The 27,242-nt window shown below is 37.5% G+C and overlaps 7 gene segments (V, D, J or C); all 7 read left to right on the top strand.

Annotated features, from left to right (window-relative positions):
• The first annotated feature begins 1,320 nt into the window (after window positions 1-1,320).
• Window positions 1,321-1,869, top strand: LOC124628516 (T cell receptor alpha variable 24-like). The segment is given in 2 exon segments: window positions 1,321-1,445; window positions 1,532-1,869. Coding segments are annotated over 2 exon segments (384 nt in total).
• A 1,718-nt stretch (window positions 1,870-3,587) lies between these two features.
• On the top strand, window positions 3,588-4,151 carry LOC128633549 (Ig heavy chain V region 108A-like). The segment is given in 2 exon segments: window positions 3,588-3,717; window positions 3,804-4,151. Coding segments are annotated over 2 exon segments (384 nt in total).
• A 2,629-nt stretch (window positions 4,152-6,780) lies between these two features.
• Window positions 6,781-7,250, top strand: LOC128633577 (Ig heavy chain V region 108A-like). The segment is given in 2 exon segments: window positions 6,781-6,826; window positions 6,913-7,250. Coding segments are annotated over 2 exon segments (384 nt in total).
• A 2,037-nt stretch (window positions 7,251-9,287) lies between these two features.
• On the top strand, window positions 9,288-9,778 carry LOC124628517 (immunoglobulin kappa variable 3-11-like). The segment is given in 2 exon segments: window positions 9,288-9,354; window positions 9,441-9,778. Coding segments are annotated over 2 exon segments (384 nt in total).
• A 1,717-nt stretch (window positions 9,779-11,495) lies between these two features.
• LOC128633550 (Ig heavy chain V region 108A-like) lies at window positions 11,496-12,059 on the top strand. The segment is given in 2 exon segments: window positions 11,496-11,625; window positions 11,712-12,059. Coding segments are annotated over 2 exon segments (384 nt in total).
• Window positions 12,060-14,612: 2,553 nt separating this feature from the next.
• Window positions 14,613-15,158, top strand: LOC128633576 (immunoglobulin kappa variable 3D-11-like). The segment is given in 2 exon segments: window positions 14,613-14,734; window positions 14,821-15,158. Coding segments are annotated over 2 exon segments (384 nt in total).
• A 9,681-nt stretch (window positions 15,159-24,839) lies between these two features.
• On the top strand, window positions 24,840-25,681 carry LOC124628514 (T-cell receptor alpha chain V region RL-5-like). The segment is given in 2 exon segments: window positions 24,840-25,102; window positions 25,251-25,681. Coding segments are annotated over 2 exon segments (480 nt in total).
• The last annotated feature ends 1,561 nt before the right edge of the window (window positions 25,682-27,242 follow it).

The raw sequence follows: 27,242 nt of genomic DNA, 5'->3' as shown, positions 1-27,242 counted from the left end.
TTTCTCAACTTCAAGAATCCCCAAATAGACAAGAAGGGGTTCAACATTTCAGGAGACGCAGAGAAGGAAGGCTATCTCACGGCACAGTCTGTGACAGCAGACTACAGCGCTCTGTATTTCTGTGCTGTGAGTGCCACAGTGCTATATACACACTAAACCATGCACTGAAATCCCCTCCTGTGTCACGTGACACCTTCCTGTGTCACATCATGATGATTTTGCAGCTGTACTGAGCCAGAAGATATACATTCAAAAGGCAGGCGGAGTCACTGATATTTGATCATTTAAGATAACATACAATAAGTTAAAAATATGAGTACAGCCTGGAAAGACTAGAGAACACTTGACAAGATGGCTAAAATTATTATATTAAGTATAATTCTCCTGTGTCTTAAAGGTAAGCAGGATTACACCAAAATTACTCAATATAATTGCTAGCTTTTTAACTTCTTCTAATGAATATACACATCACTTTTCTTTAAAGCAACAGCGATCTCTTCTCTCAACATCCAGCAATCACCAAAACATCTACTAATGACACCTGAGCAGAATGAAGCGAAGCTCAACTGCCGGCATGGTGATACCAACTATCAATACATGTACTGGTATCAACAAAAGACAGTTGGTGGCTTAATTGAGCTCATTGGAATACTCCATTATGAAAAATTCACTCCTGAGGAGAAGTTTAAAGCACGATTCAACATTTCAGGACACTCTAAAGGGGATGCATTTCTGCTCATATCCAGTATAACTACTGAGGACAGTGCAGTATATTTCTGTGCTGCTAGTAAGCACAGCCACACACTTTCCCTCTCTGTTTAACAAAAAGCTTCACACAAAACACCTGCAAATAAGATCTGTTCTGTGATTAGTACAGTCTGTAAAAGGACGCAATATAGGAAGTGTACAGTAGAGGTCACTGCTAAAACTGGTAGCATGTTGAAGATGTCACTTTGGAATGCGTAGCAGCATGATTCTTGGGGATTTACAAGGGTGTGCCAAATGAGAACTTTTACTTTATTTTGCATAGTTTATTGCAAACAGGTGGCAGAAAAGTAAATAATTTTTATACATAATATACATGTTATTCAACACAAGTGTTCTATCACCTTATGAATGCCAAGTATTCATCTAGAAAAAAAATCTGATTCAATTGTAATTCATGTTGCATTTTAAGGTTTTCATTTGACTCGCACTCGTCTATTTTATTCCTAATAATAAAGCCTACTGGACGAGAACTGACTTTAGTAATTAACTAATTACATTAGTTAACACTTAAGCAACATTCGAGTTGTTCCAATAGAGGGCAGTAAAGAGAAATAAAACTGTATATACAGTGTTGACTTTCAGTCTTACGCACACTATTTACAGAGTGGAAGCATTGAGAACACTTGACAAGATGGCTAAAATTATTGTCTCAAGTATAATTTTGATCAGTTTTAAAGGTAAGCATGATTACACCAAAATTACTCAATATAATAACTTTGTTCTAACTTCTTCTAACAAATATAAACATCATGTTTCTATGTAGCCGCAGTGATCTCTTCCCTCAACATCCAGCAAACACCACAACGTCTACTAATGACACCTGAGCAGATTGAAGCAAAGCTCAAATGCCGTCATGGTGATACCAACTATTATTACATGTACTGGTATCAACAAAAGACAGTCAGTGAGTCCATTGAGCTCATTGGAATGCTTCAGAATGGAAGATCCATTCCTGAAGAGAAGTTTAAAGCACGATTTAACATTTCAGGACACGCCACAGGGGATGCATTTCTGCTCATATCCAGTTTAACTCCTGAGGACAGTGCAGTATATTTCTGTGCTGCTAGTAAGCACAGCCACACATCTTCCCCCTCTGTTTAACAAAAAGCTTCACACCAAACACCTGCAAATAAGATCTGTTCTGTGATTAGCACAGTAGGTAATTGGACACAATATAAGAAGTGTACAGTAGAGAACACTGCTAAAACTTGTGTGCTTGGAACTATTAATAGAGATAATAGGCCAATAATACTACTGTTTATATACTGTTTATTGTCTACTGTATAGTTTGCTAACTATTATTATATATTGTATAATCAATCGGTTATTTTTAGTCTACGCCCTGTTTTTTATTGTATGTATTAACTTTGGACTGTCTGTCACCGTGTTACTACACCTCTTGTTAGTCACTCTTTCATATTAAGTGTAACAGCATGATTCAGTGGGAACTATATTTGTCTTGATTTGACTTGACTAGTTCACTTAGCTAACATTTAAGGAACATTCGAATCATTCCAATAGAGGGCAGTAGAGTGAAATGGGACTGTAACAACAGCATTGATTGGCAGACTTATGCACAGTGTTTACAGAGTGGAAGATCACACTGAGCACTGAATCGGCCTTTCAAAATGAGGCATGCAATTATATTCATAACTAGATTCTTGACCCTTAAAACAATCTTACTCATGTTATTAACAGGTGAGATATTGTGCTCATTTCATTTTGAGATATATTTCCCATGAAAACAGGGATATATTCACGTCAAAATATCATATGCACTATATTTGCACTTTCTTTTTTACTGTCTCTCAATAGCATCAGTTATGAGTAAAGATGTTTTCCATACTCCTTCTGATCTACTGCAAAATCTGAGGATGGTGCTGTGCCCCACTGCTCTCATAACGTATCAGGCTAAAACCATATACTTTGGTACAAGATGAACAGCTCTGGGGGTGAGATGAAATATCTTGGAAATGCTGTTGTGGAAACTCCAAACCCTGAGGATCCAAGGTTGAACCTGAACAGGGATAGTAGGTCTAAAGTATCACTGAGTATTCCCAGCCTATGTCAAGATGGTATCTTCATGGAAAATCATAAGCCAATTATTGAATTAGTTAGGTTGGCAAAATTTAAAACATTTGCCTGTAGTTGCTTGTAGTAGAACGAGAGCTTTGCAACATGGAAGTACATCTGAAAAATCTTCAGGAATTGTGTGATCCATTTGGATTTGGATTTGCCAATAACCACTTGACAAGTCTAATATGCTAAACACGGTAGCTCCAGAAAGGGCATCCAAACTGATAAACACATGAAAGAGGATCTGCACCTTTGACAGTAATAGAGTTTAAACACCTGTAACCAATGCAAAATCTGTAGGAACCGTCCTTCTTATGAGCCAGTAGGACTGGTAAGGCCCATGGGCTATGGATAGGCTCAATTAAGTCAGCATCAAAAAGTTTCTGTACTTGTTTGTGGATTTCATCTCTTAAGACAGGTAAGCTATTTTATGCTCCCTGATGCTTTATTTTGCATAGTTTATAGCAAATAGGTGTCAGGAAAGTAAATAATTTTTATACATAATATACATGTTATTCAACACAAGTGTTCTATCACCTTATGAATGTCAAGTATTCATCTAGAAAAAAAATCTGATTCAATTGTAATTCATGTTGCATTTTAAGGTTTTCATTTGATTCGCACTCGTCTATTTTATTCCTAATAATAAAGCCTACTTGACGAGCACTGACTTTAGTAATTAACTAATTACATTAGCTAACACTTAAGCAACATTCGAGTTGTTCCAATAGAGGGCAGTAAAGAGAAATAAAACTGTATATACAGTGTTGACTTTCAGTCTTACGCACACTATTTACAGAGTGGAAGCGTTGAGAACACTTGACAAGATGGCTAAAATTATTGTCTCAAGTATAATTTTGATCAGTTTTAAAGGTAAGCATGATTACCCCACAATTACTCAATATAATAACTTTGTTCTAACTTCTTCCAACAAATATAAACATCATGTTTCTATGTAGCCGCAGTGATCTCTTCCCTCAACATCCAGCAAACACCACAACGTCTACTAATGACACCTGAGCAGATTGAAGCGAAGCTTAAATGCCGTCATGGTGATACCAACTATCCCTACATGTACTGGTATCAACAAAAGACAGTCAGTGACTCCATTGAGCTCATTGGAATGCTTCAGTATGGAATATCCACTCCTGAAGAGAAGTTTAAAGCACGATTTAACATTTCAGGACACGCCACAGGGGATGCATTTCTGCTCATATCCAGTATAACTACTGAGGACAGTGCAGTATATTTCTGTGCTGCTAGTAAGCACAGTCACACATCTTCCCTCTCTGTTTAACAAAAAGCTTCACACCAAACACCTGCAAATAAGATCTGTTCTGTGATTAGCACAATTTGTAATAGGACGCAATATAGGAAGTCTAGTATGCTAAACACGTAGCTCCAGAAAGGGCATCCAAACTGATATCAACACATGAAAGAGGATCTGCACCTCTGACAGTAATAGAGTTTAAACACCTGTAACCAATACAAAATCTGTAGGAACCGTCCTTCTTATGAGCCAGTAGAACTGATGAGGCCCATGGGCTATGGATAGGCTCAATTAAGTCAGCATCAAAAAGTTTCTGTACTTGTTTGTGGATTTCATCTCTTAAGATAGGTAAGGTATTTTATGCTCTCTGATGCACCAGGGATGTAAAGGATGTGTGTATGCTATGTTTGATCAAGTCTGTTCTACCTACATCAGTAGAGCTAGTGCTGAAATTTCACAGTTCTCCTGTAGGAGGTCATTAAATTATTTCTACCTCATCAAGCGTAAGTGTCTCTGTACCCATTTGAATGTCAGGTATTTTGCATGGTGGGCTAGAAAGACTAACCTGAGCTGCAGACTAACCTGAGCTGGTGGACATAAAAAAGTCTCATGTGCAGTGCATTCTCCTTTTTACTCCCGATTTTTTCATCTAGACGTGCTGTGCAGTCTCAGGAATGAACTCTGAACCAAAGCAGTTCTATGCTGAAGTCTACCACAAGAGGTGACTGAGGGTTCAGGAGTTCTATTATAACTCTGCAATTTTAATAATGACAACAGATTTGAAATATCAAGGATATTTAACTTTGTATTGGGTCCAGAGTGAAAAACTAGGGAAGGTAGCAACTCCACTACATCCCCATACTCTTCCCCATACTCCAACTCTCCTCTCAGTAATTACATAATATTCTCTCTATGAGGAGACAACATGAAAATAAAAGTTCTTAATGAAATATGCAAAAATAAAATGCAATATAAAAATATAAATTATATAAAAAATAGACATCAGTTTCAGACTTGCATGTACATGTAAATAAACCAATGAAAAGGCTATATTTACATGCAACAAGAACTGAAGGATTAAATCTCATTATGTGCACAGTGACATCCAAACAGTGGGGTATCAGGAGAAGAGGTCCATAAGGAGGCAGCAGTGATACGTATAACATAAAGCAACAATCCCCTCCTGTGTCATGTGACACATCATGATGATTTTGCAGCTGTACTGAGAGCCAGAGGATATACAATCAAAAGGCAGGCGGAGTCACTGATATTTGATCATTTAAGATTACATACAATAAGGTAAAAATATGAGTACAGCCTTGAAAGATCAGAGAACACTTGACAAGATGGCTAAAATTATTATCTTAAGTATAATTCTCATGAGTCATAAAGGTAAGCATGACTACCAAAATTACTATAATATAATAGCTTTTTTCTAACTTCTTCTACTGAATATGCACATCACTTTTCTATGTCGCCGCAGTTATTTTTTCCCTCAACATCCAGCAATCACCAAAACATCTACTATTGACACCTGAGCAGAATGAAGCGAAGCTCAACTGCCAGCATGGTGATACCAGCTATCTCTACATGTACTGTTATCAACAAAAGGCAGTTGGTGGCTTAGTTGAGCTCATTGGAATGCTTCAGTATGGAAGATCCACTCCTGAAGAAAAGTTTAAAGCACGATTTAACATTTCAGGACAGTCCACAGGGGATGCATTTCTGCTCATATCCAGTATAACTACTGAGGACAGTGCAGTATATTTCTGTGCTGCTAGTAAGCACAGTCACACATCTTCCCTCTCTGTTCAACAAAAAGCTTCACACCAAACACCTGCAAATAAGATCTGTGATTAGTACAGTCTGTAATAGGACGCAATATAGGAAGTGTACAGTAGAGGTCACTGCTAAAACTGGTAGCATGTTGAAGATGTGAAGACCATCTCCCCACATGATCCCACACGATCTTTACTTATGAGAATTCACATTTCAAACTTCATTCATATGAAAATCAATCAAGTAATCCTCACTCATAAGATTAATGCTTCTGAGGAATATTATGCTTCTGTTGTCAATGCTACTGTAAAATAGAGTTTTATAGTATGTATTGTTGACAGTATAGTTTTTTTACTGTATTGTTCTCCATAGAATTTTATAGGTTATTGTATAGTCTATGGCCTGTATTTATTGTACTTATTTATTGATTGCACTGTCACTTTGGAATGTGTAGCAGCATGATTCTTGGGGATTTACAAGCGTGTGCCAAATGAAAACTTTTACTTTATTTTGCATAGTTTATTGCAAATAGGTGTCAGGAAAGTAAATAATTTTTATACATAATATACATGTTATTCAACACAAGTGTTCTATCACCTTATGAATGTCAAGTATTCATCTAGAAAAAAAATCTGATTCAATTGTAATTCATGTTGCATTTTAAGGTTTTCATTTGATTCGCACTCGTCTATTTTATTCCTAATAATAAAGCCTACTGGACGAGAACTGACTTTAGTAATTAACTAATTACATTAGCTAACACTTAAGCAACATTCGAGTTGTTCCAATAGAGGGCAGGAAAGAGAAATAAAACTGTATATACAGTGTTGACTTTCAGTCTTACGCACACTATTGACAGAGTGGAAGCGTTGAGAACACTTGACAAGATGGCTAAAATTATTGTCTCAAGTATAATTTTGATCAGTTTTAAAGGTAAGCATGATTACACCAAAATTATTCAATATAATAACTTTGTTCTAATTTCTTCTAACAAATATAAACATCATGTTTCTATGTAGCCACAGTGATCTCTTCCCTCAACATCCAGCAAACACCACAACGTCTACTAATGACACCTGAGCAGATTGAAGCGAAGCTTAAATGCCGTCATGGTGATGCCGACTATTATTACATGTACTGGTATCAACAAAAGACAGTCAGTGACTCCATTGAGCTCATTGGAATGCTTCAGAATGGAAGATCCATTCCTGAAGAAAAGTTTAAAGCACGATTTAACATTTCAGGACACGCCACAGGGGATGCATTTCTGCTCATATCCAGTATAACTACTGAGGACAGTGCAGTATATTTCTGTGCTGCTAGTAAGCACAGTCACACATCTTCCCTCTCTGTTTAACAAAAAGCTTCACACCAAACACCTGCAAATAAGATCTGTTCTGTGATTAGCACAGTTTGTAATAGGACGCAATATAGGAAGTCTAGTATGCTAAACACGGTAGCTCCAGAAAGGGCATCCAAACTGATATCAACACATGAAAGAGGATCTGCACCTTTGACAGTAATAGAGTTTAAATACCTGTAACCAATACAAAATCTGTAGGAACCGTCCTTCTTATGAGCCAGTAGAACTGATGAGGCCCATGGGCTATGGATAGGCTCAATTAAGTCAGCATCAAAAAGTTTCTGTACTTGTTTGTGGATTTCATCTCTTAAGACAGGTAAGCTATTTTATGCTCTCTGATGCACCAGGGATGTAAAGGATGTGTGTATGCTATCTGTGATCAAGTCTGTTCTACCTACATCAGTAGAGCTAGTGCTGAAAACTTCACAGTTCTCCTGTAGGAGGTCATTAAATTATTTCTACCTCATCAAGCGTAAGTGTCTCTGTACCCATGTGAATGTCAGGTAATTTGCATGATGGGCTAGAAAGACTAACCTGAGCTGCAGAGCTTTCCACAGGGATATAGATATCAGAGTAGAACTGACCTAATTGGGTCTGCTTGGACAGCTCAATGTTTTGGTGAGTAGGATTAAGCACATGAACTTCAGTGAGGCAATATTCAAAGAGAAATTCTATCATTCTTAAACATGGAAACACCAGAGACTGTGTCAAATAATACACTATGGTTTTTGAAAATTCCCACCCAAGAAGGGCATCCTGTCTAGAGTCCCTTACAACATACTTACAAGTTACTGTACTGTATTGTGATTTTAGTACACATCTGCACGTGCACTTAAGTAGAATGTTTGTAGATCTTATTTAGTTCTGTGTCTCATGTAGTTAGTGTGTTGTTTTATGTAGCACCGGGGTCCTAGAGGAACGTTGATTCGTCTTACTGTGTACTGTACCAACTGTATATGGTTGAAACGACAATAAAACCACTTGAACTTAAACATACATAATGAATATGTGTGAAAAAAGTCACAATGAACAGCTGTATCGGGCAGGTTGGTGGACATAAAAAAGTCTCATGTGCAGTGCATTCTCCTTTTTTCTCCCGATTTTTTCATCTAGACGTGCTGTGCAGTCTCAGGAATGAATTCTAAACCAAATCAGTTCTATGCTGAAGTCTACCACAAGAGGTGATTGAGGGTTCAGGAGTTCTATTATAACTCTGCAATTTCAATAATGACAACCGATTTGAAATATCAAGGATATTTAACTTTGTATTGGGTCCAGAGTGAAAAACTAGGGAAAGTAGCAACTCCACTACATCCCCACACTCTTCTCCATACTTCAACTCTCCTCCCAGTAATTACACAATATTCTCTCTATGAGGAGACAACATGAAAATAAAGGTTCTTTATGAAATGTGTACAAATAATGATTACTGCTTCTGGGGAATATTATGCTTCTGTTGTCAATGCTACTGTAAAATAGAGTTTTATAGTATGTCGTGTTGACAGTATAGTTTGTTTTACTGTGTTGTTTATCATATAGTTTTATAGGTTATTGTATAGTCTATGGCCTGCATTTATTGTACTTATTTATTGATTGCACTGTCACTTTGGAATGCGTAGCAGCATGATTCTTGGGGATTTACAAGGGTGTGCCAAATGAAAACTTTTACTTTATTTTGCATAGTTTATTGCAAACAGGTGTCAGGAAAGTAAATAATTTTTATACATAATATACATGTTATTCAACACAAGTGTTCTATCATCTTATGAATGTCAAGTATTCATCTAGAAAAAAAATCTGATTCAATTGTAATTCATGTTGCATTTTAAGGTTTTCCTTTGACTCGCACTCGTCTATTTTATTCCTAATAATAAAGCCTACTGGACGAGCACTGACTTTAGTAATTAACTAATTACATTAGCTAACACTTAAGCAACATTCGAGTTGTTCCAATAGAGGGCAGTAAAGAGAAATAAAACTGTATATACAGTGTTGACTTTCAGTCTTACGCACACTATTTACAGAGTGGAAGCCTGGAGAACACTTGACAAGATGGCTAAAATTATTGTCTCAAGTATAATTTTGATCAGTTTTAAAGGTAAGCATGATTACACCACAATTACTCAATATAATAACTTTGTTCTAACTTCTTCCAACAAATATAAACATCATGTTTCTATGTAGCTGCAGTGATCTCTTCCCTCAACATCCAGCAAACACCACAACGTCTACTAATGACACCTGAGCAGATTGAAGCGAAGCTTAAATGCCGTCATGGTGATGCCAGCTATCCCTACATGTACTGGTATCAACAAAAGACAGTCAGTGACTCCATTGAGCTCATTGGAATGCTTCAGTATGGAAGATCCATTCCTGAAGAAAAGTTTAAAGCACGATTTAACATTTCAGGACACGCCACAGGGGATGCATTTCTGCTCATATCCAGTATAACTACTGAGGACAGTGCAGTATATTTCTGTGCTGCTAGTAAGCACAGCCACACATCTTCCCTCTCTGTTTAACAAAAAGCTTCACACCAAACACCTGCAAATAAGATCTGTTCTGTGATTAGCACAGTTTGTAATTGGACACAATATAAGAAGTGTACAGTAGAGAACACTGCTAAAACTGTGTGCTTGGAACTATTAATAGAGATAATAGGCCAATAATACTACTGTTTATATACTGTTTATTGTCTACTGTATAGTTTGCCAACTATTATTATATATTGTATAATTAATAGGTTATTTTTAGTCTACGCCCTGTTTTTTATTGTATATATTAACTTTGGACTGTCTGTCACCGTGTTACTACACCTCTTGTTAGTCACTCTTTCATATTAAGTGTAACAGCATGATTCAGTGGGAACTATATTTGACTTGATTTGACTTGACTAGTTCACTTAGCTAACATTTAAGGAACATTCGAATCATTCCAATAGAGGGCAGTAGAGTGAAATGGGACTGTAACAACAGCATTGATTGGCAGACTTATGCACAGTGTTTACAGAGTGGAAGATCACACTGAGCACTGAATCGGCCTTTCAAAATGAGGCATGCAATTATATTCATAACTAGATTCTTGACCCTTAAAACAATCTTACTCATGTTATTAACAGGTGAGATATTGTGCTCATTTCATTTTGAGATATATTTCCCATGAAAACAGGGATATATTCACGTCAAAATATCATATGCACTATATTTGCACTTTCTTTTTTACTGTCTCTCAATAGCATCAGTTATGAGTAAAGATGTTTTCCATACTCCTTCTGATCTACTGCAAAATCTGAGGATGGTGCTGTGCCCCACTGCTCTCATAACGTATCAGGCTAAAACCATATACTTTGGTACAAGATGAACAGCTCTGGGGGTGAGATGAAATATCTTGGAAATGCTGTTGTGGAAACTCCAAACCCTGAGGATCCAAGGTTGAACCTGAACAGGGATAGTAGGTCTAAAGTATCACTGAGTATTCCCAGCCTATGTCAAGATGGTATCTTCATGAAAAATCATAAGCCAATTATTGAATTAGTTAGGTTGGCAACATTTAAAACATTTGCCTGTAGTTGCTTGTAGTAGAACGAGAGCTTTGCAACATGGAAGTACATCTGAAAAATCTTCAGGAATTGTGTGATCCATTTGGATTTGGATTTGCCAATAACCACTTGACAAGTCTGATATGCTAAACACGGTAGCTCCAGAAAGGGCATCCAAACTGATAAACACATGAAAGAGGATCTGCACCTTTGACAGTAATAGAGTTTAAACACCTGTAACCAATGCAAAATCTGTAGGAACCGTCCTTCTTATGAGCCAGTAGAACTGATGAGGCCCATGGGCTATGGATAGGCTCAATTAAGTCAGCATCAAAAAGTTTCTGTACTTGTTTGTGGATTTCATCTCTTAAGACAGGTAAGCTATTTTATGCTCCCTGATGCTTTATTTTGCATAGTTTATAGCAAATAGGTGTCAGGAAAGTAAATAATTTTTATACATAATATACATGTTATTCAACACAAGTGTTCCATCATCTTATGAATGTCAAGTATTCATCTAGAAAAAAAATCTGATTCAATTGTAATTCATGTTGCATTTTAAGGTTTTCATTTGATTCGCACTCGTCTATTTTATTCCTAATAATAAAGCCTACTGGACGAGCACTGACTTTAGTAATTAACTAATTACATTAGCTAACACTTAAGCAACATTCGAGTTGTTCCAATAGAGGGCAGTAAAGAGAAATAAAACTGTATATACAGTGTTGACTTTCAGTCTTACGCACACTATTTACAGAGTGGAAGCGTTGAGAACACTTGACAAGATGGCTAAAATTATTGTCTCAAGTATAATTTTGATCAGTTTTAAAGGTAAGCATGATTACCCCACAATTACTCAATATAATAACTTTGTTCTAACTTCTTCCAACAAATATAAACATCATGTTTCTATGTAGCCGCAGTGATCTCTTCCCTCAACATCCAGCAAACACCACAACGTCTACTAATGACACCTGAGCAGATTGAAGCGAAGCTTAAATGCCGTCATGGTGATACCAACTATCCCTACATGTACTGGTATCAACAAAAGACAGTCAGTGACTCCATTGAGCTCATTGGAATGCTTCAGTATGGAATATCCACTCCTGAAGAGAAGTTTAAAGCACGATTTAACATTTCAGGACACGCCACAGGGGATGCATTTCTGCTCATATCCAGTATAACTACTGAGGACAGTGCAGTATATTTCTGTGCTGCTAGTAAGCACAGTCACACATCTTCCCTCTCTGTTTAACAAAAAGCTTCACACCAAACACCTGCAAATAAGATCTGTTCTGTGATTAGCACAATTTGTAATAGGACGCAATATAGGAAGTCTAGTATGCTAAACACGTAGCTCCAGAAAGGGCATCCAAACTGATATCAACACATGAAAGAGGATCTGCACCTCTGACAGTAATAGAGTTTAAACACCTGTAACCAATACAAAATCTGTAGGAACCGTCCTTCTTATGAGCCAGTAGAACTGATGAGGCCCATGGGCTATGGATAGGCTCAATTAAGTCAGCATCAAAAAGTTTCTGTACTTGTTTGTGGATTTCATCTCTTAAGATAGGTAAGGTATTTTATGCTCTCTGATGCACCAGGGATGTAAAGGATGTGTGTATGCTATGTTTGGTCAAGTCTGTTCTACCTACATCAGTAGAGCTAGTGCTGAAATTTCACAGTTCTCCTGTAGGAGGTCATTAAATTATTTCTACCTCATCAAGCGTAAGTGTCTCTGTACCCATTTGAATGTCAGGTATTTTGCATGGTGGGCTAGAAAGACTAACCTGAGCTGCAGACTAACCTGAGCTGGTGGACATAAAAAAGTCTCATGTGCAGTGCATTCTCCTTTTTACTCCAGATTTTTTCATCTAGACGTGCTGTGCAGTCTCAGGAATGAACTCTGAACCAAAGCAGTTCTATGCTGAAGTCTACCACAAGAGGTGACTGAGGGTTCAGGAGTTCTATTATAACTCTGCAATTTTAATAATGACAACAGATTTGAAATATCAAGGATATTTAACTTTGTATTGGGTCCAGAGTGAAAAACTAGGGAAGGTAGCAACTCCACTACATCCCCATACTCTTCCCCATACTCCAACTCTCCTCTCAGTAATTACATAATATTCTCTCTATGAGGAGACAACATGAAAATAAAAGTTCTTAATGAAATATGCAAAAATAAAATGCAATATAAAAATATAAATTATATAAAAAATAGACATCAGTTTCAGACTTGCATGTACATGTAAATAAACCAATGAAAAGGCTATATTTACATGCAACAAGAACTGAAGGATTAAATCTCATTATGTGCACAGTGACATCCAAACAGTGGGGTATCAGGAGAAGAGGTCCATAAGGAGGCAGCAGTGATACGTATAACATAAAGCAACAATCCCCTCCTGTGTCATGTGACACATCATGATGATTTTGCAGCTGTACTGAGAGCCAGAGGATATACAATCAAAAGGCAGGCGGAGTCACTGATATTTGATCATTTAAGATTACATACAATAAGGTAAAAATATGAGTACAGCCTTGAAAGATCAGAGAACACTTGACAAGATGGCTAAAATTATTATCTTAAGTATAATTCTCATGAGTCATAAAGGTAAGCATGACTACCAAAATTACTATAATATAATAGCTTTTTTCTAACTTCTTCTACTGAATATACACATCACTTTTCTATGTCGCCGCAGTTATTTTTTCCCTCAACATCCGTCAATCACCAAAACATCTACTATTGACACCTGAGCAGAATGAAGCGAAGCTCAACTGCCGGCATGGTGATACCAACTATCTCAACATGTACTGGTATCAACAAAAGACAGTCAGTGAGTCCATTGAGCTCATTGGAATGCTTCAGTATGGAAGATCCACTCCTGAAGAAAAGTTTAAAGCACGATTCAACATTTCAGGACAGTCCACAGGGGATGCATTTCTGCTCATATCCAGTATAACTACTGAGGACAGTGCAGTATATTTCTGTGCTGCTAGTAAGCACAGTCACACATCTTCCCTCTCTGTTCAGCAAAAAGCTTCACACCAAACACCTGCAAATAAGATCTGTGATTAGTACAGTCTGTAATAGGACGCAATATAGGAAGTGTACAGTAGAGGTCACTGCTAAAACTGGTAGCATGTTGAAGATGTGAAGATCATCTCCCCACATGATCCCACACGATCTTTACTTATGAGAATTCACATTTCAAACTTCATTCATATGAAAATCAATCAAGTAATCCTCACTCATAAGATTACTGCTTCTGAGGAATATTATGCTTCTGTTGTCAATGCTACTGTAAAATAGAGTTTTATAGTATGTATTGTTGACAGTATAGTTTTTTTACTGTATTGTTCTCCATAGAATTTTATAGGTTATTGTATAGTCTATGGCCTGTATTTATTGTACTTATTTATTGATTGCACTGTCACTTTGGAATGTGTAGCAGCATGATTCTTGGGGATTTACAAGCGTGTGCCAAATGAGAACTTTTACTTTATTTTGCATAGTTTATTGCAAATAGGTGTCAGAAAAGTAAATAATTTTTATACATAATATACATGTTATTCAACACAAGTGTTCTATCACCTTATGAATGTCAAGTATTCATCTAGAAAAAAAATCTGAGTCAATTGGAATTCATGTTGCATTTTAAGGTTTTCCTTTGACTCGCACTCGTCTATTTTATTCCTAATAATAAAGCCTACTGGACGAGCACTGACTTTAGTAATTAACTAATTACATTAGCTAACACTTAAGCAACATTCGAGCTGTTCCAATAGAGGGCAGTAAAGAGAAATAAAACTGTATATACAGTGTTGACTTTCAGTCTTACGCACACTATTTACAGAGTGGAAGCATTGAGAACACTTGACAAGATGGCTAAAATTATTGTCTCAAGTATAATTTTGATCAGTTTTAAAGGTAAGCATGATTACACCAAAATTATTCAATATAATAACTTTGTTCTAACTTCTTCTAACAAATATAAACATCATGTTTCTATGTAGCCGCAGTGATCTCTTCCCTCAACATCCAGCAAACACCACAACGTCTACTAATGAAACCTGAGCAGATTGAAGCGAAGCTTAAATGCCGTCATGGTGATACCAACTATTATTACATGTACTGGTATCAACAAAAGACAGTCAGTGACTCCATTGAGCTCATTGGAATGCTTCAGTATGGAACATCCACTCCTGAAGAAAAGTTTAAAGCACGATTTAACATTTCAGGACACGCCACAGGGGATGCATTTCTGCTCATATCCAGTATAACTACTGAGGACAGTGCAGTATATTTCTGTGCTGCTAGAAAGCACAGTCACACATCTTCCATCTCTGTTTAACAAAAAGCTTCACACCAAACACCTGCAAATAAGATCTGTTCTGTGATTAGCACATCTTTAAACGGCCGCAATATAAGAAGTGTACAGTAGAGGTCACTGCTAAAACTATGTGCTTGGAACTATTAATAGAGATAATATGTCATTAATACTAATGAGTTTGTATACTGTTTATTGTCTACTGTATAGTTTGCTTTTATAGTTTATAGTTTATAGTTTATATATCGTATAATTAATAGGTTATTTTTAGCCTACGCCCTGTTTTTTATTGTATTTATTAACTTTGGACTGTCTGTCACCGTGTTACTACACCTCTTGTTAGTCACTCTTTCATATTAAGTGTAATAGCATGATTCAGTGGGAACTATATTTGACTTGATTTGACTTGATTAGTTCACTTAGCTAACATTTAAGGAACATTCTAGTCATTCCAATAGAGGGCAGTAGAGATAAATGGAACTGTATAAAAAGCCTTGATTGGCACACTTATGCACCGTGTTTACAGAGTGGAAGATCACACTGAGCACTGAATCGGCCTTTCAAAATGAAGCATGCAATTATATTCATAACTAGATTCTTGACCCTTAAAACAATCTTACTGATGTTATTAACAGGTGAGATATTGTGCTCATTTCATTCTGAGATATATTTACCATGAAAGCAGGGATATATTCACGTCAAAATATCATATGCAGTATATTTGCACTTTCTTTTTTACTGTCTCTCAATAGCATCAGTTATGAGTAAAGATGTTTTCCATACTCCTTCTGATCTACTGCAAAATCTGAGGATGGTGCTGTGCCCCACTGCTCTCATAACGTATCAGGCTAAAACCATATACTTTGGTACAAAATGAACAGCTCTGGGGGTGAGATGAAATATCTTGGAAATGCTCTTCTGGAAACTCCAAACCCTGAGGATCCAAGGTTGAACCTGAACAGGGATAGTAGGTCTAAAGTATCACTGAGTATTCCCAGCCTATGTCAAGATGCTGTCTTCATGAAAAGTCATAAGCCAATATAATGAATATGGTGGTAACTTGAACATACATAATGAATATGTGTGAAAAAAGTCACAATGTGACACTTAATGAACCCAAAATGTCAAACTCTTTGGCCTGTAAGTGTAGGTGCCACCTGAAAACTTTTCAACAAGGGACAATGTTTTAGTGCAGGGATGTGTTGACATAATGTCTCACTGATGAATGACAAACCAGCACCAATGTCCAGGAAAACACTCACTTCTTGGTCCTTGATGAGTTTGTTTATTTGCGGTGTCCAGGCTGTGGTGTCCACTGAAGGGACTGTGATGTTGTTATGGGCCACTGACAGTTTAGCTGAAGACAGGTCCTCGCCCCAAACTACCATCCATTTCCCAAGCACTGATGTTTGATGAAGTGTAAATGCCATGAATGGGCTCACATTGGACAAGGAGAGTTATTTCTGTAGTACCGCCCACCTCTCTGCCAGGCTTGGTCCTCACCTGGGCTGACATTATCCTTCGAATGGTGTTTGTAGATGGGTTGAGAAGACACAAAGTCATCGTATGAAGCGTATCACCACTGAAGGCTGGAGTGATGATATGTTGATAGCAGGGAGATGCAATATAATGGTCGTCTCTGGCTCTCTCTAGGGAAGGTGACATCAGACGATAGGTGAAATGACTATCAGGAGATGGGGCAGCACAGCTTTTATGTCATTTGACAGACTATCCCAGTAACTGAATGCAGCACCTGACAATCTTGATGGAAGTACTTTGGCATACCCAAGGGCTCACAGAATACTTGAAAACGGCGAGCCCATTGAGAAAAGATTTCCCTGCCATCTCCAGTGAAATCTTGGGGTAAAACAGCTCAAAAATTGCACATGTGGGATTGTCACACTTTCCTCTGCCATATTTGAAAAGACCAATGTCAATGCCAGGCACTTATTGCAGCACCATACCAGTTCATTCCAGCAAAGTCTCCTACTGTTAAATGAACTGATGTGTCTGTCAGGTGGTCTCGCACTTTAACAGCTGTAGTGGGCAGGTTGGTGGACATGAAAAAGTCTCCTGTGCAGTACGTTCTCCTTTTATCTCCGTATTTTTTTTATTTTATTTGCATGTGCTGTGCAGTCTCAGGAATGAATTCTGAACCAAAGCAGTTCTATGCTGAAGTCTACCACAAGAGGTGACTGAGGGTTCAGGAGTTCTATTATAACTCTGCAATTTCAATAATGACAACCGATTTGAAATATCAAGGATATTTACCTTTTTATTGGGTCCAGAGTGAAAAACTTGGGAAAGTAGCAACTCCACTACATCCCCACACTCTTCTCCATACTTCAACTCTCCTCCCAGTAATTACACAATATTCTCTCTATGAGGAGACAACACGAAAATAAAGGTTCTTTATGAAATGTGTACAAATAAAATGCAATATAAAGATATCAATTATATAAAAATAGAAATCAGTTTCAGACTTGCATGTACATGTAAATAAACCAATGAAAAGGCTATATTTACATGCAATAAAAGTGAAGGATTACATTTCATTATGTGCACAGTGACATTCAAAGAGTGGGGTATCAGGAGAAGAGGTCCATAAGGAGGCAGCAGTGATACGCATAACATAAAGCAACAATCCCCTCCTGTGACACATCATGATGATTTTGCAGCTATACCGAGAGCCAGAGGATATACAATCGAAAGGCAGGCGGAGTCACTGATATTTGATCATTTAAGATAACATACAATAAGGTAAAAATATGAGTACAGCCTTGAAAGATCAGAGAACACTTGACAAGATGGCTAAAATTATTATCTTAAGTATAATTCTCATGAGTCATAAAGGTAAGCATGACTACCAAAATTACTATAATATAATAGCTTTTTTCTAACTTCTTCTACTGAATATACACATCACTTTTCTATGTCGCTGCAGTTATTTTTTCCCTCAACATCCAGCAATCACCAAAACATCTACTATTGACACCTGAGCAGAATGAAGCGAAGCTCAACTGCCGGCATGGTGATACCAGCTATCTCTACATGTACTGGTATCAACAAAAGGCAGTTGGTGGCTTAGTTGAGCTCATTGGAATGCTCCAGTATGAAAGATCCACTCCTGAAGAAAAGTTTAAAGCACGATTTAACATTTCAGGACACTCCACAGGGGATGGATTTCTGCTCATATCCAGTACAACTACTGAGGACAGTGCAGTATATTTCTGTGCTGCTAGTAAGCACAGCCACACACTTTCCCTCTCTGTTTAACAAAAAGCTTCACACCAAACACCTGCAAATAAGATCTGTTCTGTGATTAGTACAGTCTGTAATAGTAGGTAATATAGGAAGTATACAGTAGAGGTCACTGATAAAATTGGTAGCATGTTGAAGATGTGATGATCATTTCAGCTGATAAACATATCATAAATTGATATGTTCTTCAATTGTGAAAATTCACGTGAAATTCAATGAAATCTTTCTCAATCATTTTACATTATCTAGTGTGCTTAGGACTCCTAGCTCCACTGGAAGCTTCCCCGTGGTGCAATTAGCGAATTGATATGTCCTTCAAGATTGTTGATGTCAATCGAGTTCCGGGTCAGAGATGGAGGGTGGCACAGCAAGGAAATGAGGAGGCATCAATGCTCCAGTGCACTGGAAGGTTTTTGCAATTGAAACAGCCCTTAAAATGGCTGAATCCCTGCTCACTGCCCTGACTACAGAACGAGGGAGCTGGTTGAGACATGCCCTCTGTCACGTTCACAGTCACCGAAATTTTACTCATGCATACCTGTTTACAATTACACATTTCCAAGCCGTTTATTGTGTATCTGTTTTTTTCTTGTCTTCTTTTCTACCTGGTTTTTTGTTTGTTTTTTTTTTAGTGGTTTACACATCACCTGATCTTTCCCTGATTTTGATTAAAGCTTTGAAAATATCACACCTTGTGAATGAGACTGGTGTTTCATGCACGTTGAAATCTTCACTGTCATAAATTTAATAACTGCCCGCTGTAGAGATGGACTTTATCTCCACATTAAGAGAGAGGGTGTCACCTTCTAAAGTGTCGGACACTAATGTGGTTGTCAATCCTGCAGGGATGACGTATTTTTGTAGGCCACACCAGAAGTTAGCATCACCCTGGTTCCGTTGACAAAAAGCCAATAGGAATTTTCCATTGGCTTTTGGATTATTGCAGAAAATATGAGACCAACAAAGGTTTATAATTCTGTAGTAGATGAGTTTTCCTGTTCGGTGTGATGAGGTTTAATGTCCCTGAAAACCTCTGCAGTCCCATTTAGCCACTTGTTAGTAAACGTCTTTTTCAAGACACGTAAAAGCTTAACAAAATCACAAGTGGGGTATTACTGATGTATTTTATGTCATAGTATAAAACGTGAACATATCTTGAGATTGTGTTAACCTCAGACCTTATTTCAGGCATTTAACCAAAAAACTCATTCAAAAAAACCCAGTGACTTCAGGACGAATTTTTACACAGAAAAATTAAGTTGAGATCATGAGAAAACAACTTTTGGTATGTTGAGATCACGAGAAAACAAGAAATAAAACCTTATTAATGAAAACTTTTATTTTATTTTGCATTGTTTGTTGCAAATAGGTGTCACAAATGTGTAGATTTTTTTGGTACAATCTCCATCTCTTTCAAGACAAGTGTTTCAGCACCTAATGAGTGTCAAGTATTCATCTAGAAAAAAAACTGTAATTCAGGTTGCATTTTAAGGTTTTCATTTGACATGAACTCGTCTATTTTATTCCTAACAATAAAGCCTACTGGACGTGAATTGACTTTACTACTTGACTAATTACATTAGCTAAACTTAAGCAACATTCTAGTTTTTCCAATAGAGGGCAGTAAAGAGAACTGAAACTGTATAAACAGTGTTGATTGTCAGTCTTATTACATTTAAATGTCACACTATTTACAGAGTGGAACCTGGAGAACACTTGACAAGATGGCTAAAATTATTGTCTCATGTATAATTCTTATCAGTCTTAAAGGTAAGCATGATTACACCAAAATTACTCAATATAATGGTTACGTTTGAAATTCTGCTAATGAATATACACATCACTTTTCTTTATAGCAACAGTGTTATCTTCTCTCAACATCCAGCAATCACCAAAACATCTACTACTGACAACTGAGCAGAGTGAAGCGAAGCTCAGCTGCCGGCATGGTGATACCAGCTATCAATACATGTACTGGTATCAACAAAAGGCAGTCGGTGGCGCATTTGATCTCATTGGAATGCTCTTGTTTGAAAGATCCACTCCTGAAGAAAAGTTTAAAGCACGATTTAACATTTCAGGACACTCCACAGGGGATGCATTTCTGCTCATATCCAGTATAACTACTGAGGACAGTGCAGTATATTTTTGTGCTGCTAGTAAGCACAGCCACACACCTTCCCTCTCTGTTCAACAAAAAGCTTCACACCAAACACCTGCAAATAAGATCTGTTCTGTGATTAGTACACTCTGTAATAGTAGGTAATATAGGAAGTGTACAGTAGAGATTCACTGATAAAACTGGTAGCATATTGAAGATGTGACGATCATTTCAGCTGATAAACCCACATGTTCTTCAATTGTGAAAATTTACAATTCAGTGTAATCCCTCAATCACTTTATATTATTTAGTGTGCTTAGGACTATTAATAGAGTTAAAATGCCATTAATACTACTGAGTTTTTTATTGCGATTAGTGCTTACTGTATAGTTTGCTTACTCTACTGTTATATACTGTATATTATACAGTATATTAATATGTATATTAACAGTTAATGTATAGCCTATGGTCTGTTTTTATTGTATTTATTCACTTTGGATTGTCTGTCACTGTGTTACTATGCCTCTTGTTAGTCATATTAAGTGTAGTTGCAGGATTCTGGGAACTATATTTTGTTCAAAACAATATAGCCTACTGGCCATGATTTGTCTTGACTAGTTCCCTTAGCTAACATTTAAGTAACATTCTAGTCATTCCAATAGAGGGCAGTAGAGAGAAATGGAACTGTATAAACAGTGTTGATTGGCAGTCTTATGCACACTATTTACAGAGTGGAAGATCACATTGAGCACTGGATCACCTTTTCAAAATTATGCATGCAGTTATGCATATAATTAGATTCCTGATCCTTAAAACAATATTACTGATGTTATTACCAGGTGAGATATTGTATTAATTTCATTCTAAGATATACACCAATCAGCCATAACATTAAAACCACCTGCTTAATATTGTGTAGATCCCCATGTGCCACCAAAAAAAGTTTTGGCCCGCTGAGGCATGGGCTCCACAAGACCTCTGATGGTGTGCTGTGGTATCTGGCAGGAAAGACATTAGCAGCAGATCCTTTAAGTTCTATAAGTTGCAAGGTGATGCCTCCATGGATCAAATTTGTTTGTCCAGCACATCCCACAGATGCTCCATCGGATTGAGATCTGAGGAATTTGGAGGCCAAATCAACATTGGAACTCTTTGTCATGTCCCAATTTTTGCATTGCGGCAGGGTGCATTATCCTGCTGAAAGACTCCATTGCCAATAGGGAATACAGTTACCATGAAGAGGTGTACTTGTTCTGTAACAATGTTTAGGTAGGTGGTTCGTGTCAATGTAACATCCATATAAACGCTTGGACCCAAGGTTTCCCAGCAGAACATTGCACAGAGCCTCACACTGCCTCCACCGGCTTACCTTCTTTCCACAGTGCATCATGGTGAAATCTGTTCCCCAGGTAAGCAAAGCATATGCAGCTGGCAATCCACATGATGTAAAAGCGCATGTGATTCATCAGACCAGGCCACCTTCTTCCATAGCTCAATGGTCCTGTTCTGATGCTCATGTGCCCATTGTAGGAATTTTTGATGGTGGACAGGAGTCAGCATGGGCACTGACTGGTTTGTGGCTACTCAGCCCCATATGCAGCAAGCTGTGATGCACTGTGTTGACACCTTTCTATCATAACCAGCATCAACTTTTTCAGCAATTTATGTTACAGTAGCTCTTCCATAGGATTGGACCAGGCAGGCTAGCCTTTGCTCTTCATGAGCTTGGGCACCCACGACCCTGTCACTGCTTCACCAGTTGTTCTTCCTTGGACTACTTTTGATAGGTACTAATCAATGAATACAATAAATATACTGTACATGCAAGTTAGCTGATGAATAGTCTATATTTACATGCAATAAAAAGAAGGATTAAGTTTCATTATGTGCTCAGTGACATCCAAATATTGGGGTATCAGAAGAAGAGGTCCATAAGGAGGCAGCAGTGATACATATAACATAAAGCAGCACATGACTTCATCCAGATTTCTCTACAGCACAGTACTCAGATCAACTTAGTAGTGTCAATATGCCACTACGCATCATGATGCTTAGAAATTCAGCAACATATTTTCTATTACATTGGTTTATAGGTGAGTGAAATGTACTATACCATATTTCTTTGAAATCTTATTATTATTATTAATGACTGTTTCTAATAGTTTTTTCTCCCTAATATCCCTCTAGGAAGCTGCATGTGTTTATCTGTTTCACAGTTCCCTACTGTCATATTCCTGCAACCTGGTGAATCAATAATGATCACATGCAGCCACCATGACAAAAATTATGACAAAATATACTGGTATCAGCAGGTTAACCAGCAAAATCTTGAGCTTATCGGGTTTCTCAACTTCAAGAATCCCCAAATAGACAAGAAGGGGTTCAACATTTCAGGAGACGCAGAGAAGGAAGGCTATCTCACGGCACAGTCTGTGACAGCAGACTACAGCGCTCTGTATTTCTGTGCTGTGAGTGCCACAGTGCTATATACACACTAAACCATGCACTGAAATCCCCTGAGTCATGTGACACATTAGTGCATCACATCATGATGCATTTGCACCTGTACTAAGAGCCAGAGGATATACATTCAAAAGCCAGGCGGAGTCACTGATATTTTCTCATTTAAGATAACATACAAGTTAAAAATATGAGTACAGCCTGGAAAGACTAGAGAACACTTGACAAGATGGCTAAAATTATTGTCTCATGTATAATTCTTATCAGTCTTAAAGGTAAGCATGATTACCAAAATTGCTCAATATAATAGCTAGGTTTTAACTTCTTATAATGAATATACACATCACTTTTCTTTATAGCAACAGCGATATCTTCTCTCAACATCCAGCAATCACCAAAACATCTACTATTGACGCCTGAGCAGAATGAAGCGAAGCTCAAATGCCGGCATGGTGATACCAACTATCAATACATGTACTGGTATCAACAAAAGGCAGTCGGTGGCTCATTTGAGCTCATTGGAATACTCGTGTATGGAAGATCCACTCCTGAGGAAAAGTTTAAAGCACGATTCAACATTTCAGGACAGTCCACAGGGGATGCATTTCTGCTCATATCCAGTATAACTACTGAGGACAGTGCAGTATATTTCTGTGCTGCTAGTAAGCACAGCCACACACCTTCCCTCTCTGTTTAACAAAAAGCTTCACACCAAACACCTGCAAATAAGATCTGTTCTGTGATTAGTACAGTCTGTAAAAGGACACAATATAGGAAGTGTACAGTAGAGAACACTGCTAAAACTGGTAGCATGTTGAAGATTTAAAGGTCATTTCAGTTATAACAGCCACACGATCTTCATTTGTTAAAATTCACATAAATTTCAGTTAAATCATTCTCACTCAAACATCACTTTACATTATCTAGTGTGCTTAGGACTTAATAGAGTTAATATGCCATTAATACTACTGAGTTTGTATTGTGTTTAGTGCTGACTGTATGGCTTGCTTAGTCTACTGTTATATATTATATCGTTTAATTGTTATTGTATAGACTATGGCTTGTATTTATTTTATTTACTGACTTTGGTCTGTGTTACTACATCTCTTGTTAGTCACTCTTTCATATTAAGTGTAGCAGCAGGGTTCAGAGGAACTATATTTTGTTCCTAACAATATAGCCTACTGGACTTGATTTGTCTTGACTAGTTCCCTTAGCCAACATTTAAGCAACTTTCTAGTCATTCCAATAGAGGGCAGTAAAGTGAAGTGAAACTGCATAAACAGTGTTGATTGTCAGTCTTTTGCACACTACTTAATAGAGTGGAAGAACACATTGAGCACTAGATCACCTTTTCAGAATGTTGCATGTAACTATGCTTATAATTAGGTTGGTGATACTTCAACCATTGTTACTGATGTTACTAACAGGTGAGATATTGTGCTTTTATTTAACAAGGAAACATATGTTCACTTCAAAGAACATATAACTACTTTGCACTACAGTTTTTTACAAACTTTTTTACTGTCTCTCTCTCTCAATAGCATCAGTTCTGAGTAAAGGTGTTTTCCAGACTCCACCAGATCTACTGAAGACTCTAGAGGATACCGCTGTGCTCCACTGCTTTCATAATGTATCAGGCTATAACCGTATACTTTGGTACAAGATGAGCAGCTCTGGGAGTGAGATGAAATATCTTGGGAATCTTTTCCTGGAAACTCCAAACCCTGAGGAGTCAAGGTTTACCTTGAGTGGAGATGGAAGGTCTAAAGGATCACTGAGTATTCCCACCCTCTCTCTACAAGACCGAGCAGTTTATTTCTGTGCAGCATATTTACACAGTGTTTCCCCTCTGCTGTAACCACAGTGCAAAAACTCCACCTCATACTCCACCTCAAAAGAGAAGGCATTTAATGATGAACATGAGATGGGGGTGGTGATTTGGGTGGGTCATTGTACCGACTCCTGTTACTCCTGTTTTATTTAATTAGGCTTTCTTTTAACATATACTCTATCATTTTTTTCCCCCAACTTAATTTTAATAACTCTAGATTCTACACCTTATTTTCGCAAACAAATATTAGTTTATGACACAGGATGGCGCATTATGTACTGATTGTTCATTTTGTGCTGCTCTGGTTCACAGGTAATTATTTACAAATTTTCCAGAGTATGCAGTAATGCACATAAAGACTTTTTAAAAATCTTGCAGGAAGGTTCAGATCACATTCACAATATATGTACTGTATATTCTTTTTAACATAACATGTTATTCATTTTGTTCTTCTCTTCAGATCGTTCATTAAGCAGCAAAATCATTCAGACTACTGATGTGATCGAGAATTCAGGAAATAATGTGAACCTCAGTTGCACTCATACTTACAAGGACTTTTTTTACCTTTTCTGGTACCAACAAACAAGACAAGACACATCACTGAAGCTTACTGGATATCTCTACACAACAACCTTCAATAAGGAGACGGACTATGAGAAGCGCTTTCATATTTACGGAGATGCAAAAAGTGAAGGGATCCTGCAGATCTCCAACCTTAATTCACATGATAGTGCAGTGTATTTCTGTGCTGTTAGAGAAAGCACAGTGTCACGGTTATCTGCTATGTACTTCAAAAACTCCCTGTATTATAGTTATGTATGCTATCTGCACATCTCCAGCTGCTTCTGCTACAGAACGAAAAAGCAACAACTGATCTTACTCTATACATAGTGTTCCATGAATGTATTACACTATGTTTAATATTACATTTAATTTGACATTTTCTGATATAATGGGAGTTTGCATGTTATCCCCGTGCTGCGGGGGTTTCCTCTGGGTACTCCGGTTTCCTCCCCCAGTCCAAAGACATGCATGGTAGGCTGATTGGCATGTCCAAACTGTCCATAGTGTATGAATGAGTGTGTGAATGTGTATGTGAGTGTGCCCTGTGATGGATTGGCACCCTGCCCAGGGTGTACCCCGCCTTGTCCCCGATGCTCCCTGGGATAGGCTCCAGGTTTCCCCGTGACCCTGAAGAAGGATAAGCTGTATAGAAGATGGATGGATGGATTTTCTGATATAATGTGTGTGAACTAGAGGTGCTTCATGTGACAAATGTATCATATTGCAATACATAAAGACATATCACATAATTTCATAATTTATATCACAGCTGCATCCCGTGAAAACAGCTTCTCATTGTGCAGACTTGCTTCTTGCATTTCTGGCACATTCCTATGTTCTAGCTGTATGTTTGTATCTTGCTTATTATAATAATGTTTTCATAAGCTAGAGATAATGATATGATAGTATCTCTTGCCTTCCTAGTCTAGGCTGGTGGCTTAGTGATTCCACAATTGTGGTAGCATTTGTGTTATGTTTGCAAATATGTATGTAAAAGAAAGGCAAAACACATTTTAAACAAATTTAAATTTTCTTTCACAACAACCTATGTGCATGTTTCAGTAATACAAGTTGAAACATTAATAAACCTATCGAATCCTAAGCACTTTTTGACAAAAGAATTTTTGCCTGTCCCATTCCACTATAACTACACTTTACCTTGGAACATAATCATTAAAGTATTTTAGTTCATGTGTGAATTCATTTAATATCTCATGTCTGAAACATCCTTTTCCATGAGTCATACGTGCATCCTCAATCCATCAGCAGGGATGCTAATTAACCACACATTGTGTATTTGCTTAATCTATCTTAACTCAACTCTGTTACTCATTTAATAGCAAAATTCCAAGAAACCTTATAAGATATAACCTTATAAGTTATTGTTGCCAGAAATGGGTTAGCACATTTAATAATAGATAAATGCTTGTTTTCACATATTTAATGTTGAAAAATATATTTTAAATAATAAATAAATACATTTCATTTTTGATTTATGTGTAAACGTCACCCATTCAACCATTTGCCCAGGCTTTACTTTTGATATACCTGCTGTTAACATTATGTTAATAATGAGTCTTTATTGGTCACATATACATATACACAGTGAAAGTCTTTTCTTCACATACCCCAGCATGTCAAGAAACTGGGGTCAGAGCGCAGGGTCAGCCATGATACAGTGCCCCTAGAGCAGATAGGGTTAAGGGCCTTGCTCAGGGGCCCAACAGTGGCAGCTTTGTAGTGCTGGGGCTTCAACCCCTGACCTTCCAATCAGTAACCCAGAGCCTTAACCGCCAAGCCACCACTGCCCCCATGTTAGCTCTTTGTTCTGCTAATTCCTGTGAATAACCTATTAATTGCTTCTCGGTTCTCCTGATATTTTATTGTG

The sequence above is a fragment of the Ictalurus punctatus genome, chromosome 9 (genome assembly GCF_001660625.3).
Source record: "Ictalurus punctatus breed USDA103 chromosome 9, Coco_2.0, whole genome shotgun sequence".
NCBI lineage: Eukaryota > Metazoa > Chordata > Actinopteri > Siluriformes > Ictaluridae > Ictalurus > Ictalurus punctatus.
Note: the sequence above shows the minus strand (reverse complement) of the source record. Positions and strands in the feature narration are given on the sequence as shown.